This window comes from Leptonychotes weddellii, chromosome 6, assembly GCF_054177405.1.
Source record: "Leptonychotes weddellii isolate Sample4059 chromosome 6, ASM5417740v2, whole genome shotgun sequence".
NCBI classification, from domain to species: Eukaryota; Metazoa; Chordata; class Mammalia; order Carnivora; family Phocidae; genus Leptonychotes; species Leptonychotes weddellii.
In genome coordinates, this window is record NC_138374.1 from 14,854,261 (window position 1) to 14,870,523 (window position 16,263).

The 16,263-nt window shown below is 37.1% G+C and overlaps 1 protein-coding gene across 2 annotated transcripts in view; it reads left to right on the plus strand.

Moving 5' to 3' along the window:
- The window catches only part of CCDC186 (coiled-coil domain containing 186), a 47,825-nt gene extending 32,738 nt beyond the window's left edge, over positions 1–15,087 (plus strand). For both annotated transcript variants that reach the window (XM_031039057.2, XM_006743198.3), the window contains 7 exons: positions 214–356; positions 3,273–3,528; positions 4,418–4,607; positions 5,778–5,858; positions 7,557–7,767; positions 10,486–10,705; positions 11,339–15,087. In XM_031039057.2, the coding sequence (XP_030894917.1) occupies positions 214–356; positions 3,273–3,528; positions 4,418–4,607; positions 5,778–5,858; positions 7,557–7,767; positions 10,486–10,705; positions 11,339–11,422 (1,185 nt within the window). In that variant the 3' untranslated portion in view covers positions 11,423–15,087. The remainder of the gene's footprint in view (positions 1–213; positions 357–3,272; positions 3,529–4,417; positions 4,608–5,777; positions 5,859–7,556; positions 7,768–10,485; positions 10,706–11,338) is intronic.
- The last annotated feature ends 1,176 nt before the right edge of the window (positions 15,088–16,263 follow it).

The following is a 16,263-nucleotide window of genomic DNA, read 5'->3' on the forward strand; positions in this document are numbered from 1 at the left end:
AGCAGGCTCCACGCACAGTGCGGAGCCCGATGTGGGGCTCGATCTCACAATCCTGACATCATGACCAGAGCCAAAATCAAGAGTCTTGACGCTTAACCCACTGAGACACCCAGGAGCCCCTAGCTTGGATTATTAATATATAATCACTGTATGAAGTAATTAAGGAACAAGAAAATACTGTTTATAGTCTAACTTGGTTATGAATTTTGATAGGTGAAATGTCTAGAAGATGAACGATTAAGAACAGAAGATGAGTTATCCAAATATAAAGAAATTATTAATCGCCAAAAAGCTGAAATTCAGAATTTATTGGACAGAGTGAAAATTGTGGATCAGATACAGGAGCAACATCAAAGGTATAAACCAAGCAACTTCTGTTTATGCTAATCAATAGGCTTTTTAATTCTATCTCAAGATTCTGTTATTAAATGTAATTATTACATTAAATAAGAATTTTATAATTTTACTAGCTAAAAAATTTAAAATTCCTGTTTTCATTTGAACTTTTTTGGATTATCTTTGAAGTTCCTATTATGGCTTCTAAAAATCAAAGTTTATATTCCCTAAATATTGGAAGTGGCAATTTATAAAACAATGGATTTTAGTTTCTTATTCTTTAATGTTCAAATTATGCTACTATTACTAGTGCTTCTAAAAGGTAGATATATATGTACATCTGTACCTTTGTGTGTATTGTGGTGCAAGGTCAGGAGTTGACATTCCTTGGCTCCTTGTAAAACCATTTAGCTAAACTCTACTCATGACGTCATCTGGCAGAGCCTAAATTCATCCTTAATCCAAATACCTTCTTTTTGATACTGTCCCAGCGGCTGCTGCTCAGTATTGCCAAAAATCCTCACCATCATCCAGGTTGGTGCTGTGACCTCAACTGGGAATGTTAGTGACCTCTAATCCTGCCATATGTCTTTAGGTTACAGCCTCTCCCCCACCTCAAAGCATCTATTCCAGACGTTCCTTCTTTCCCACTTCCGGTCTCCCTCTCCTCGCTATTTACTCTTGGCAGGTGATTACCTCTTATTTACTTCACAAGAGAAGTGGGAGCTGCAGGTAACTGTTCTCGCAACCTCTTTCTGTCTCTTCTGTGAACTTGCCTTCATCTGCAGCTATTCTTCTTTCTCTTCCTTCTGTTATTACAGAAGACATGTTCCTGTTCCCCTCTGAACTGAATTGTTCTCTCTACTTCTGTGGATCCCATGCTCTTCTGCCTTCTCAGGATCTTTCTGGACTATTTCTTCTTTATCCTTTATCTCTTACCTCTCTCTACTTTTTGTTTTTCTACATTTCAATATTAAAAACGTCAAAACTAATGTGATGTCCCCCCACCTTTCTCATGTCCTTCACAACCAAACATCCTTGTAGAATCATCTTTACTCTTCCTCCATGCCGTCACTTCCTTTGTCCTCCTTTTCCTCTCCACTTCAGTCTAGCTTCTACCCCAACATCCCATTAAAAACTGCTAATGCCTCCTTAAATCTAGCAGACACTTCCCAGAGTAAGCCTTGCTTGAATTTTCAGTATTAAAACCATTAAGCCCATTATCTTTCCCTTTTTTTAAAGATTTTATTTATTTATTTAACTGACAGAGACAGCTAGAGAAAGAACACAAGCAGGGGGAGTGGGAGAGGGAGAAGCAGGCTTCCCGCCAAACAGGGAGCCCGATGCGGAGCTCGATCCCAGGACCCTGGGATCATGACCAGAGCTGAAGGCAGCCACTTAACCAACTGAGCCACCCAGGTGCCCCAAGCCCATTATCTTGACATGCTCTGTTCCTTTGGCTTCATATCATGCTTTCCTTGGTGTTCCTCCCCACTTTCTGGCCACTCCTTTTCTCAGTCTCCTTGGCAGTCTTCTCCTTGTCATAAAACTCTTTTGTTACTATTTTATCATACCCTGAATGGCCCAGCTATTGCTGTAGTATGCTGTAGGACCTTCAAGTCATTATCTTCAGCCCTTTTAAAGGCTCAGGCCCAGACATACAGGTATCAAAGGCACCTCAGACTTTTAGAATGTCCCAAACTGATTCATCCATCCCACCCATAAATATGCTCCTCTGATGTTCCTGAGATGAGCGATGAGTGGAGCATCCACGTGATTTTCCAGCCCAGGAACCTGGGCGTCCTTCTTGGTTTCCTTTCCTTCCCCTCATACATCTAACCAGTCACAGAGTATTATTGATGCTAATGCTTCAGTATCTTTCAAGTTCATTTATTTTTCACACTCCTACTACTGCTGCCATTGTTCTTTTATCTGGAAAGCTGCCATAGCTTCTAAATGGGTTTTTTGTGGGTTTTTTTTTTTTTTTTGTCTTCCCTTGCAGTCCATTTCCTACACTGTAGTTAGCATAGTCTTTTTAAAAAGGAAATCTCAAAACCTTTCAGTGATTTCCCATTGCCTCAAGGACTGTCCAGTAAGTTCAGATGCCACAGCATGGCTTGGAAGATCATTAGTGACCTTGCTTCTCTCTCTGTGCTTTCTCTTTTCGCACTCTTGGATTTCAGCAATAGTTGTTTACAAATGTGGATTGATTGTCTCCTATGTGCATGCGCTATATTAAGTGCTGGGCATATAGTGCTGTCCTTATCCTCATCAGTGTTGAACATGTGTTTGTTAGTACCAACAAGAAAGTCATTCTCGTTCCCTTCCCAGATCTAGCACATCCTGTTTCTTGTACCTGGAACATATTTTGTTGTCCCACTCACTCCTACTTTTTCTTCTGATCAGGAAGTAGCAAACTGTGGTCCACGAGCCAAGTCCAGCCCACTGCCTTTTTTTGTAAATAATTTTTTCTTGGAACACAGCTACTCTCATTCCTTCATGGATTATCTGTGGCTGCTTTCACACTGCAGCGGCAGGGTTGAACACTTGCCGCAAAGACCATATGCCGTAGAAACTTAAATTGTTTAAGTTTGGGCCTTTCACAGGAGAAGTTTGCTAGCCCCTACTGTGTTAGTTTAAACACCACTTACACTAGGTTAGGCAACCCACCCTGTGCTTGCATCGTCAAAAATATTTTATCACGCATGTAATTTCCTTAATGGAAATCTTTGAAAGCAGGGCCCATGTCAGTCTTACTTATACTCACAGCTCTTAGTTCCTAGCATATATTAGGTAGTCCTGCAAATCCAAATAAATAATTTGGCTGAATGAATAAAAGTGCATTTATAAAGTATTTTATTTGATGAAAATCCCAAACCATTAATGTAATGTCTTTTAGTAGTTTTTTTTTCTTAAGTATAAACTTTGTTTTTTAGAGGTAAACAAGAAATTGAAAATTTGAAGGAAGAAGTGGAAAGTCTTAATTCTTTGATTAATGATCTACAAAAAGACATCGAAGGCAGTAGGAAAAGAGAATCTGAGTTACTGCTATTTACAGAAAAGCTCACTAGTAAGAATGCGCAACTCCAATCTGAATCCAATTCTTTGCAGTCACAATTTGATAAGCTTTCCTGTAGTGAAAGTCAGTTACAAAGCCAATGTGAACAAATGAAACAGACAAATACTAATTTGGTAAGTACACATTTACATTTAACTTTTAAAGTGACATACAAGAGGCACAAATTAAATTTTCCTGTTAGCATAAACCTACTGGTAGTTAAGTTGAGCTCTTTTTTTTATTGGCCTGATTTTCTGGTAATTTCAAATGCTGTGAGAAGTGTCAGTTTTTCCTTCTAACTTGTTTAAAGTGTCCTTTTTCCTTCCTATATATAATTTATAATAAAATACCTTCCTAAAGTGTTTATGAGAAAGTATTTCACTTTTGAAAATAAGAAAACCATGGTTTTTGTCATTAGTAACTGGAATTACCACGTGTGTGTGTGTGTATATATATATATATATATATATATTTTAAGATTTATTTATTTTGGCGGGGAGGGGCAGATGGAGAGGGAGAGAGAGAATCTCAAGCAGACTTCCTGCTGAGTACGGAGCCTGACACGGGGCTCGATCTCGTGACCCTGAGATCGTGACCTGAGCCGAAATCAAGAGTTGGACATTCAGCTGACTGAGCCACCTAGGCACCCCTGGAATTACTATATATTTTTTAGAGTATTTCAAATATTCTAGATTTTTATAGTTTAAAAATGGTTTAATATTTCTAAGTGATCAGAGTGTCTTCAAGTTACTCATAAAAATAATTTGAGATGTTAGTCCAAAATAACCAAAGACCTCTGACATAGACTGTTTTGCATGTATAAAATGGCAAATGCATTAATATGCCCCCTGCATTCCCACACAAGGAATTTGAGGAGTGCGGGAAACAAAACCTGGTAAGGAACAATTCTGGAAGAATCTACCATCAAGGACCTTGTATTTTCAGGTTTTAAACTATGAGCAGTAATGGAAACAAACAGGTGTTAAAATTGGTGTTTTTTATTTGATCTCATTTAATATTTAGGAAAGTAGATTGTCAAAAGAGGAAGAACTGCGAAAAGAGGAGGTCCAGACTCTGCAAGTGGAACTCACCTGTAGACAAACAGAAGTTAAAGCATTGAGTACCCAGGTCGAAGAACTAAAAGATGAATTAGTAACCCAAAGACGTAAACATGCCTCCAGTGTCAAAGATCTTACCAAACAACTCCAGCAAGGTATAAAATTCTCACACACTTAGACCTTAATGTTGCATCTTTTAGTCATTAAGGATTTATAGAAAAAATATATTTTACATCAGGTTCTACCACACTGATTAGTGCCATATGTTCTTTTTAATGTATTAATGTTTATAACCAAATCGCTAAACCTCTTGGAGTTCCATGAATAGTCTATAACATCTTCTATGCTAAAGGACGTTTATGCACAGAACCCCAGAATGTGAGAGTTGGGAATATACTTGAGGGCAGTAGTGTCTAAACTTTTTTGATCACATACTCCAATCAGTAAAAAGTATTTAAGCATTTGTTCTCAGATTTATATGTATTTATTTATAAATTTAAAACATGTATCACTCTACATTAAAAAACATGAAAAGTAGAATCTGATTAAAACATAATAAAAATTAAAATTAAAAAATCTTTTCAAAGATCAGATGAAATGTAAGTATAAATGGAAATTCTAATATTTTCTCCCTACACATGCTATGAGTTGTTTTGTGCAGCATCTAGGGTACCTGCAGCCCACCTTGTAGACCTCTACCTTAGAGATCATTGAGCCCTAACCCTTCATCTTAGAAGAAACTGAGACCCAGACAGGTTATGAATGACCTGAACAAATGATTAACAGCTGGGACTGGAACCCAGATTTCTTTCATTTAAAAATTTAAACAATTTAAACTGTGCTATGTGCTTGGATACAAAGATGAGTAAGATATGTGTTCCGACTTCCTAATCTCTTCTCTTCTCACTACTTTGTGTTATTATTGGGTGAAATATAGTATTAAGATAAAAGAGATTTAGTATTTACTTAATATGAATATATTCAGATATTTGCCATAAGAATTGTTTGTTTTTAAAGCTATAATTGAAGGGAAATTTCTGATATTGTAGAGGTCATCTAAATCCATCAGGACTCTGAATGTTAGGTCACTATGCCTAAGTGATGTCATCATAGTGTTGTTTCTATGTATTTTGTATTTGACCCGTACATTTCTAGATATCATTTTATATGAATGACAACTATAGCCCTCCTGTCTAAAGTATGTATTCCACAAATTTCTCTTGTGTTTAAGCCATTTTTGCCTGAGCGATTTTAGCAATTAAAATCAGAAATAGTGGGGCAAATGGTCATAATTGTCACAAGTAATTTGTTTATTTTTCCTGTAGCACGAAGAAAATTAGATCAGGTGGAGAATGGAAGCTATGATAAAGAAGTCAGCAGTATGGGGAGTCGTTCTAGTTCATCAGGTAAAAAAATTTCTGGTTTCAGTTGTTATCTAGTGATTGTAAAAAGAACTAGCATTTTTTTGTGTTAAAAAGTGTTGATATTTTTTTTTCCCATTTTGAGTTATAAAAAGTGGAATTATTTCCAGTTAAATAAGTTCTCATCATTTCCCAGGGTTTCATGTTTGTCATGGGGTTCTAGATGATCTGTCTCCCTACCTCCTATTATCTTACCTGCATCTTCTTTATTCTTTGTGACGATTTCCTCTTCCATTTTTAAATTTAGATTTCTATTTATCCATATAGAAGATTTGTTATAATATGGTCTCTCTTTTTTTTTTTTTTACTTTTATGTTACTTTTAACACCTGAAAACTAATGAAATGATCATCAATATATTTTAAGATTTTTTTTATATATACATATGTTTAAATCTTTTAGCTTTCCCATGGTAAATATGCCTGTAGTCTGAAGTGAAAATGAAGAGAGTCCATAAAATTATGATTGATATCATTGTGGAAATGGTAATTAGCAAAATATCATGTGTTTGTCATTTTAGAGTGCCAGGAATCACGCCAAGCACTTTAAGCATATTATTTACTCTGCAGAATAGTTGTGTGAGGTGTTACAATTCGCATTTTAGTGCTGAGGAAACGAAGGTTCAGAATGGTTCCATGACTTGCCCCAAATCCACAGTGACAGAACTCTCAGACTCGAGAATGAGTGCATGCCATGACACTGCACTCCCTCCCAGGAGTTGCACATCGACTATTACAGTAGTGGGAAGATCACACAGTAGAAAGAACATGGGTTGAAACTACACATAGGTATTTATTTATTTTTTAAAAAGATTTTATTTATCTGACAGAGACACAGTGAGAGAGGGAACACAAGCAGGGTGGGTGGGAGAGGGAGAAGCATGCTTCCCGCTGAGCAAGGAGCCCGATGCGGGGCTCGATCCCAAGACCCTGGTATCACAACCTGAGCCGAAGGCAGACGCTTAACGACTGAGCCACCCAGGTTCCCCTACACATAGGTATTTAGAAGCCAGTGCGTGACCTTGAATAGGATATATTACTGTCTTAAATCTACAAAATGGAGTTGAAAAAAGACTTATGTTTGTAGGATAGAGAGGATCAGAAATTTTTCTCAACTGATGTTGATAAAAGTAATAGCTAACATTTACTGAGTGCTTACTTATATGCACTGTTCCAAGCACTTCACATATATTATCTCTAAATGAGGATAACAATCCTACGAGGTAAATAATAATATTATTCCCATTTTAAGATGAGGTGACCAAGGCACAGAGAATTAAATAACTTGTCCAACATCACGCAGCTAGAAAGTCGAGGAGTAGGATTTGAGCCTCGGGAGACTGGCTTCAGAGCTTAACCCACTCTGTGTTCTGTCTTCTCTGTCTCTGTCTTTGGCTCTCAGTTTCACTTCAGACTTGTTATTCTGACTTTTTCTTGAGTTTCTTGTTTCTCTATTGCTGCTTCCTCATCCGGTTCCTGAGAGACATAATAGGCCCTTTTGGTACTTCTGTCATTCATATATTCAGAAATAAGAACTCAGGCCAGGTATGACTTGTATTCTGTGCCCGACTCTGTTAGATCGAATATTTGCAGTTTATACTAGAAGAAATAATACGTGACATTAGCAGATGACTCTAGACTGAGTACAATACCCTAAGTGATTTTTTTTTTTTTTTGGTCTTCAGGGTCCCTCAATGCTCGAAGCAGTGCAGAAGATCGATCTCCAGAAAATACCGGGTCGTCAGTAGCTGTGGATAACTTTCCAGAAGTGGACAAGGCCATGTTGATTGAGAGGATCGTAAGGCTGCAAAAAGCACATGCCCGGAAAAATGAAAAGATAGAATTTATGGAAGATCATATCAAACAGTTGGTGGAAGAAATTAGGAAAAAAACAAAGTATGTATTATATAACACGATCTGTGTTTGAAATACCATTACTTATATGGTAAAGTTACTGTTTTCAAAATTAATCATATCAAGAGCCAATCTTTCAAAAAATAAATCTTGTTTTTTAAAGATTTTATTTATTTGACAGCGAGCCCTGCAGGCCTCAGGGCTCAATTCCAGGACCCTGGGATCATGACCTGAGCCGAAGGCAGACGCTTAATGGATGAACCACCCAGGCGCCCCTCAAAAAATAATTTTTTTAAATAATTTTTTATTGTTATGTTAATCACCATACATTACATCATTAGTTTTAGATCAAAAAATAATTCTTAATTTTAGTCATTCAGTTCCCAGTCTTTTATTGATCATTTACTATGTTCTAGGTTTTGGGAATACAGAGATGAACAGGTCTTTAAGGTGATCTAGAGTTCAACAGATCTTAATTTTTTTAGGTTACTAAGATAATGTTGGATTTAATAAAAGCACTCTGTTAGCTTTTGATTTTCATGAGATATGGGGTTGTGGATTATCTTTCCTGTTGGGTAGGACAAGTGGGTAATTTATTGGGCACCTGCCAAGTACAAGATTCTGTGCCTATGACTTAAACTTTCATTGATTTCTTAAAACTCAGGGACAAATAAATTAACTGGTGGTGTTCAGGTCAAATCACTAAATGTTCCAGAGTCACCACTAATCCAGTAAGTGACAGACCAAGAGCTGGGGATCTGGGCCCAGCTGGGACTAGGTCAGTGTGACCTAAAGTCAAAAACTGGCTTCTCAAGCTCCCAGTAGCTGGGCACCAGGGGCCTTGGGCTAAGAACCGGCTTTTTGAATGGTGACCTTGGGGGCCTCAGGGCGTCCTGGCCCCTGAGCAGGGGGTACTGGCTTTCTGTGAGGTGGGCGGGATGCCTGGTCAGCACAGCCTGGAATCTGCTGTGCAGTGCGTTCCATACACGTTTAATTTGCACTAATGTTCTTTGCTTTGGTACCATGCATGAAACCTTACTTTTTCTCAGTCACTTTTATGAGACAGATTTTCATGCACTTTTGTTTTCTATTTCGTCCCCCTGCTAACTGACCTCTGGCATGGTTTTTTTTGTTCATCTCACCTGCGGGTTCTCCATCCTGACCCTGTGGCCTGTGATCTTTCCTCTTCATCCCTCCAATGGCTTGTTGTCCCCTCCCAGGAGCTGGGCTCTCTGGGGCTTGGGCCTTCCTCACCTGGTAAAAAGGAAAAAAAAATTTGCTGTGCAAAATTCCTCTTAAAAATACCATATTCTTGGGTGCCTGGGTGGCTCAGTTGGTTAAGCGACTGCCTTCGGCTCAGGTCATGATCCTGGAGTCCCAGGATCGAGTCCCGCATCGGGCTCCCTGCTTGGCAAGGAGTCTGCTTCTCCCTCTGACCCTCCTCCCTCTCATGTGCTCTCTCTCATTCTCTCTCAAATAAATAAATAAAATCTTTAAAAAAAAAAAAATACCATATTCTTTTAAGATATTTTTTATATATTGCAACTTTTTACCCATGACTTTTTAATTTTTATTTTGAAATAATTTTAGACTTAGCGAAAAGTTGGCCCATGACTTTTAAAAGAAAAAGAAGGGGTGCCTGGGTGGCTCAGTTGGTTAAGTGTCTGACTCTTGATTTCAGCTCAGGTCGTAATCTCAGTGTCGCGAGATTGAGCCCTGTGCCGCCATTTCCCCCTACCCCTGGTCTCCTGCTTGCGCATACATTCGCGTGCATGCTCTTTCTCTCTAAAATCTTTTTTTTTTTTTTTAAAGATTTTATTTTTTTGACAGAGACACACAGCGAGAGAGGGAACACAAGCAGGGGGAGTGGGAGAGAGAGAAGCAGGCTTCCCGCAGAGCAGGGAGCCCGATGCGGGGCCTGATCCCAGAACTCTGGGATCATGACCCCAGCCAAAGGCAGACACTTAATGACCGAGGCACCCAGGTGCCCCTAAATAAATAAATCTTTTTAAAAAATGAATAAAGTTCTAAGTTTAATAACAAGAAAATAGAAAATATTAACCGAAATGGAGTCATAAAGAAATTGCTCAAAAGTATTTTGATTAGGGGCACCTGAGTGGCTCAGTAGGTTGGGTGTCTGCCTTCGGGTCGGGTCGTGTTCCTGGGGTTCTGAGATCGAGCCCCACATCGGGCTTTCTGCTCAGCAGGGAGCCTGCTTCTCCCTCTCGCTCTGCCTGCAGCTCCCTCTGCTTGTGCTCTCTGTCAAATAAATAAATAAAATCTTTTTAAAAATTTAAAATATTTTGATTAAAGTAATAAGGAAAGAAATAGAAAAACAATGTTTATATATCTTTAATGTAAATACCATTTGAATAAAAATGGGATTAAGACATCATCTGGGGGCACCTAGGTGGCTCAGTCAGTTAAGCATCTGCCTTCAGCTCAGGTTATGATCCCAGAGTTCTGGGATCGAGCCCCAAGTCCGGCTCCCTGCACACTGGGGAGTCTGCGCTTCTTCCTCTCCCTCTGCCCCTCCCCCCTGCTTGTGGGTGCACGCGCTCTCTCAAATAAAATCTTTAAAAAAAAAAAAAAGATACCATGTGAATAAGAAAATTTATTTTCTAACATATTACTGTTATTAACCTAATAGGTACTTGTTTTACGCTAATCATCTTCATGCTTATGATTAGTTGACTCTTGTAAATTTTAATGTTTTTAATTCTGCAAGTATATAACTGACCGTGTCATTTTATTTTGCAGAATAATTCAGAGTTACATTTTACGGGAAGAATCAGGCACACTTTCTTCAGAGGCATCTGATTTTAACAAAGTCCATTTAAGTAGACGGGGTGGCATTATGGCATCTTTATATACATCCCATCCAGCTGATAGTGGATTAACATTGGACCTCTCTTTGGAGATCAACAGAAAATTACAGTCTGTTTTGGAGGATACATTACTAAAAAATATTACTTTGAAGGTATCTGTATTTCTCATTTACTTACCAGCCAGTAAGTAAGCATCGCATAATGGTGCCTCTTTCATAGTGTGAGCTAGCCCGTAAATGGACTAGTTCTATAATGCAAGGTAGCCATTTTACCTGGAGATAAAATTTTTGTGTTTTTCTTGAAAAATACAATTTTTTAAGCTAGCAAGGAAAGGAAGAAAGAGCAGAAAATCAGCTTCGCTATTGTATAGACAGTTTATTTTGCAGTGGGTGGCCTTTGACCTGTATAATTAGTTATAATCAATCACTGAGACTCTATTTTAAGATTAGGGCATTCATTTTCTAATGTATTTTCCAGCTTTACTTTTGCGGCTTTTACCCGACCCCACTGTTCTATTTGTGCTATGTTTGGGCCTTGATAGTAAATAAAGTTGTAAATGTAGTAATAAATCTATGCACTAAAATTTGCTGCAGCTTCAGTAAAGATTCTGAAATGTACAGGACTGACTGAAAACTGCTGTGCACCTGGTTTATGCTGCAGAGCACTGAAGACTAATCCTCACCCTTTCAGTGTCAAAATTCAAGCAAAAACAGTTCAAACTGGATCTGTATACTTATGATACTTAATGGTTCTGTTTTCTTTCCCCCTTTTTCTTATTGGTAAAGGAAAATCTACAAACTCTTGGAACAGAAATAGAACGTCTTATTAAACACCAGCATGAACTAGAACAGAGGACGAAGAAAACCTAACACACAGCTCTCGGTCACTAAACACAAAAGCCACACAAGGAGCAGGTGCCACTCTGCCCAGTGTTGTTGGAAAAAGTTTCCCTGCTTTGTGTGTCAGCCAGTAAAAAATTGTTTTGCTTCATCTGTATAAAAAAGCATCCTTTTACAATATGAATGCATTGCTGTGTGTACTGTAAGAGAATGAGCTTTGATGAAATTTGTGTTTGTATAGTGACAGCCTGTCACCGAATCAGAGCAACTGAAATTGCTAACAGTCCTACGAAGTGCCGAACATTATTGCAAGGGCTTTCGAAAATCCCTTCTCCGTATTTCTTCCTTTGAAAATATATAACGTCAAAAATGATTCAGCTTTTTAAAATTATGCATGAGAGGACACGTGTTAATCATTCAGTAATACGCTATTTCTCCAACATGAAGAAAACTAATGTGATTAAAGTTTTGTTTGACATTCCAGTATAACATTTGGTTTTATTTTAGGGATGCCAGTGAGTCCTTAAATCTTAATTTTAATGGAAGCTAATAGGAAAGCCAGCTCCTGGTAGCTAGCAGTTATCAGACATTGCATGTCTCTGTCTGGTTTCCTTATCTGTGCTAGGTACGTTTTTTTCAGATTCAAATTGTTTGAGTTAATGTTGAGGTTTTTTTATTTTTCAGTTACACAAAATAGGATTTTAAATAACATGCTCACTTAGATTTGTGGACTTCAGTTGTATTTTAAAATGTGAATTAGATTAGTCATTAGAGCAGAGAGATGAATGATGAATTCTTTGAAACTGGAATACTTTAGTTTTGCTAACATCAAATGTAAAGATAAATGTTTAAGATATTTATGAAGAACCAGTTCCCAAGAGAATCCAGCATATGGCTCTGTTAACCATTTCATTTGAATACCATTCTTTACCATTATATAATTCTATATTCCAGTGGCGTGATCTTACAGTCCCCGATGTGATGTGTTTCAGTATATTTATTTAAAATACAGAATAATTACATCTCTGTAACCAAAGGAATGTTAGAGCCAAATTTGTGTATCCTGATGGATTTTTACAATATTTAAGATGTGCACTTAAATGTTGCCAGTCATAGTATCAGCATTTCTACATCATTGAATTTTGTTCCTTCTTCTTGTAAGTTGTAACTTATTATCATTTCTGAGCGTGGCTTTTCACATTTCCTTATGTTCAGATCATTTCCGTAATAGGATACCTTGGCTAATATGCAGATGTTGCCACAAGTGTCCCTTTTGTTTTAGATTTTTGCATCCTTTTTTTCTCTCCTTAAGAGAAGTAAGCTTTGGGATGATGAATTAACCTTTAAGGAATTGTATGACTCTAAAAGTTGGGCTCATGGTGGCAATATCCCTTTAATGTGTTTTAACACTTTTTTAATCAACATTGTTTAAAAAGATCATTTACTAAATTTTTACGAAGGATTCAGTGCAGCATCTTATTTTTTCTGTATGTCAAGTTATGTCTTGCCATCCAAAAACAAAATCTTTTCAAACTGGAAATATAAGTCCAAAACACCTTCTTAAAATAGCTATAACAAGTGTTACTCTTACCATAATGTGTCTTGTTCTTTTTACCAATAATAATTTATCAAAATAAAGTAAGAGGGGGTAAGTGCAAACAAATCTGAATTATTTTCCCATTTTTCTAGACATACTATTGATATTCCTAAAGACTACTTAGAGTAGCCAACATAACTAAATTTCATGATTTCTTCTGTAATGGAGCTTCATAGACTACAATATTTGTTTTTTTCCTCCAAAACACAAAATGTGTGAATGGAGACCAAGCAGTGATCAGATCTAGAGTGTCCTATGTCTATACACTTTTTAAAAATATATACATTTTATTACATACAAAAGTGAAACATTCCAATATTAACATGTGTGCCACCACCATTCATTTGGAGAACTCAAATGGTGACACTACTTTAGAGGAAAGCTATTTATTATAAACAATATTCTGACTTTTATTTTTCAAGCTATGGAAAATTTTTGAAGAAAATGCTTTTATTGTCCTTTTGTTCTTCAGTTTCTATTGTATCTTTTTGTGTATGGATTAGAACTGAGCAAAGTAATGTACAAAGAGGTGGATATGTCAGATCTTTATACCAATCACAAAAAGCTGCTAATGTAAGGATTGAGAGGGTCTTCTACTCTTAATATATTGAATATATGGAGAGAAGAATGGGTGTCTGGAAAAGGAAAATGGTCTGGATAAACCTGAGATCTGAGGCAAGATTTATATGTTCATTATTAGTTATACACATCAAAGGCTGTTTTGGCTAGTTAGCACTGTTTTGATTTCTTTGAGCAGGTAATTTTTTGTGTATGTGTACATCTGCATATGCTTTTCTAGGTTTTAATTTTGAAGTGAATTCTTACTGTGACTCCCTTTTTTCCCATACCACTTCACACTTTAGCCTGCTCAGTGTTAAGGATTGAAAATAGTGGGTTTGAGCGAAGAAATGGGTTTGAACTTTGATGTTGTGTGTTGTTTTTTTTTTTAACTTTCTATCTTCATCACCATTTAAAGTGATTTATCTTGAATTAAATTTTATCAGGCTACCAGCATGTTATGTATTCACTTAAAAAACATATGTATTGAAGACCTGCTATTGCCAGGCAGCATCCGGGGTATTATGGTTTTATTGGTGAACAAATCAGACGGGGCACTTGTTGTCCTCATGGTGCTGTGGTCTAGTGACGATGGCGGGAGGCGGTAGGAGCCACTCTTTGAGGCCCTGCCGCAGAAGGAAGAAGGTTAATCCACTTGTGCAAATAGTGGCCCCAGAAATCTCCCTGTGGTATGAAGCTTTGGGAAATGAATCCTTGCTCTGGGTTATGCTGAGGGCAGGTGGTCTCACAATGGTCTACACATTCCCTGTCACAGTTTGATGTTTAATTATTCTTTAAGAAGAAAAAAAAAATCCAAAGACCGTAAAGAGATACTTGATTTTTGCCCTTTTAGTAAATTGTTAATGCCTACTTGACGCTCACAAAGATAATTCTAATCATGTTTTCATGTGTATTACTAAACTTTGTTTTACCAGCATATTATTTTCTAAAGATTTTTTGCATATAAATTTAAACCAAGATTTACTGGTAGAAAGAAACCAAAACATTAAAAACCATTAATATTGTAAATGCTACTGTGGTGAAAATATTTTTATCAATCATGTTGCTACTCAGTATGGTTAGTTTGCCTTATGAATGTTGACTCTAGTAGCCTGTTTTTCAATATCCTTTTTTAAAACAATCTTTTTTTGACACTAAGATTGTTAATTTTTAACACCAGTTGGTGGCACTAGAAACCTGAAATTTTTCAAGGCTCTGAACAAGAGAAAATAATTGGAAAAGTATCCAAACATGAAGAATTTTCAGGAAGATAAATGAAAAATATAATTGTATATTAAAGATGTATTTTCTGGGATGGAACCCTTTTTTAAAATGCATATGGCTGTCCATTTTGACTACAATGATGAAACTTGTTTATCTTCCAAAAGTTCATATATATATGTGTGCATTTTACAGATAATCTTTAATTTGATTACACTGTTCATTTTGTAAATGTTTCTGTATAAAATGAAGCTTTTCAAGAGAATTCTATGTATATATTGTACTTATTAAATAGGTAATGCCTGTTTACTAAGTTGTATTTTAGTAGCATCTCTGATTATTTATTTACATACACGACTTGCTAGACAGACTGATTCTCCAGACTGTTGGCAAGGCTGCTTCACATTGCTTGAATTTTCTTTTTTAAATCACACTAGGAATTTTTGCTTTCCACAATTATCTTTATTATACCAATTATTATTAGAAGTCACTGAACAATAGTAAACAGATTAAATTGAATGCCAGGTTCTATTTCAAATTTGTGTTTTAACTGGTAACAAAATTTGACCTTTTACAAAAGGCAGATTTTCACATGCCTGTTTTCACAGACATTTTCACATGCCTGTGTGAAAATTTCTCATTGAACTTGATAAGCCAGTAATATATTCATGTTCTCCACAAATCTATGTACTCACTTGCCCAAATTACCTAGCCTTAATAATAAGGATCTAATATAGTTCAATAAAAACCTATCGAAATGGCATTAATTTCATGAAGTTAACGTGTGTGGTAGGTATTTCACATCACGCCGTGTTGTTTTCCATTTCTCTCAAGTTCTGGTACACTTAAAATTATGCCACATACCTTCATGACTTCACTATTGGAAAGAATCCCCTAAAAGCAGGATCCTTGGAATAAGAGTAGAATTAAAAGAATAGAGGAAGCTTACGTGACGTCCTCAATAGTCTGCTTTCCGGTAGCCTACAGATTTGTCTGCAAGGAAAGGAATGTATGCGGGAAGAGAGTGAGTGAGGGAAAGGGATACTGGCTGGGGTGGGTATTTATTTTGTTGTTTATTTTGGCTTGTAGTTCTTAACTGGTCAGTGGACCCTCAGGCATGAGATTGGAAAGACCATTCCGCTGAACTTATATCCATGTCTGTTTTGTTCTTAATAACTCTGCTCCAATCAATGACTACAGAATGAGGACTCACTTCATTAGGACTAGAAGCTTAAGAGGATGCCTGTGTCTGACGAGGACCAATGCGGTTTTTTTTTTTTAAGTATTTATTTGAGAGAGAGAGAATGAGAGAGAGCACATGAGAGGGGTTAGGGTCAGAGGGAGAAGCAGGCTCCCTGCCGAGCAGGGAGCCCGATGTGGGACTCGATCCAGGGACTCCAGGATCATGACCTGAGCCGAAGGCAGTCGCTTAACCAACTGAGCCACCCAGGCGCCCTTGTCATCACATTTTAATACATAGTAGAAAACAACATTG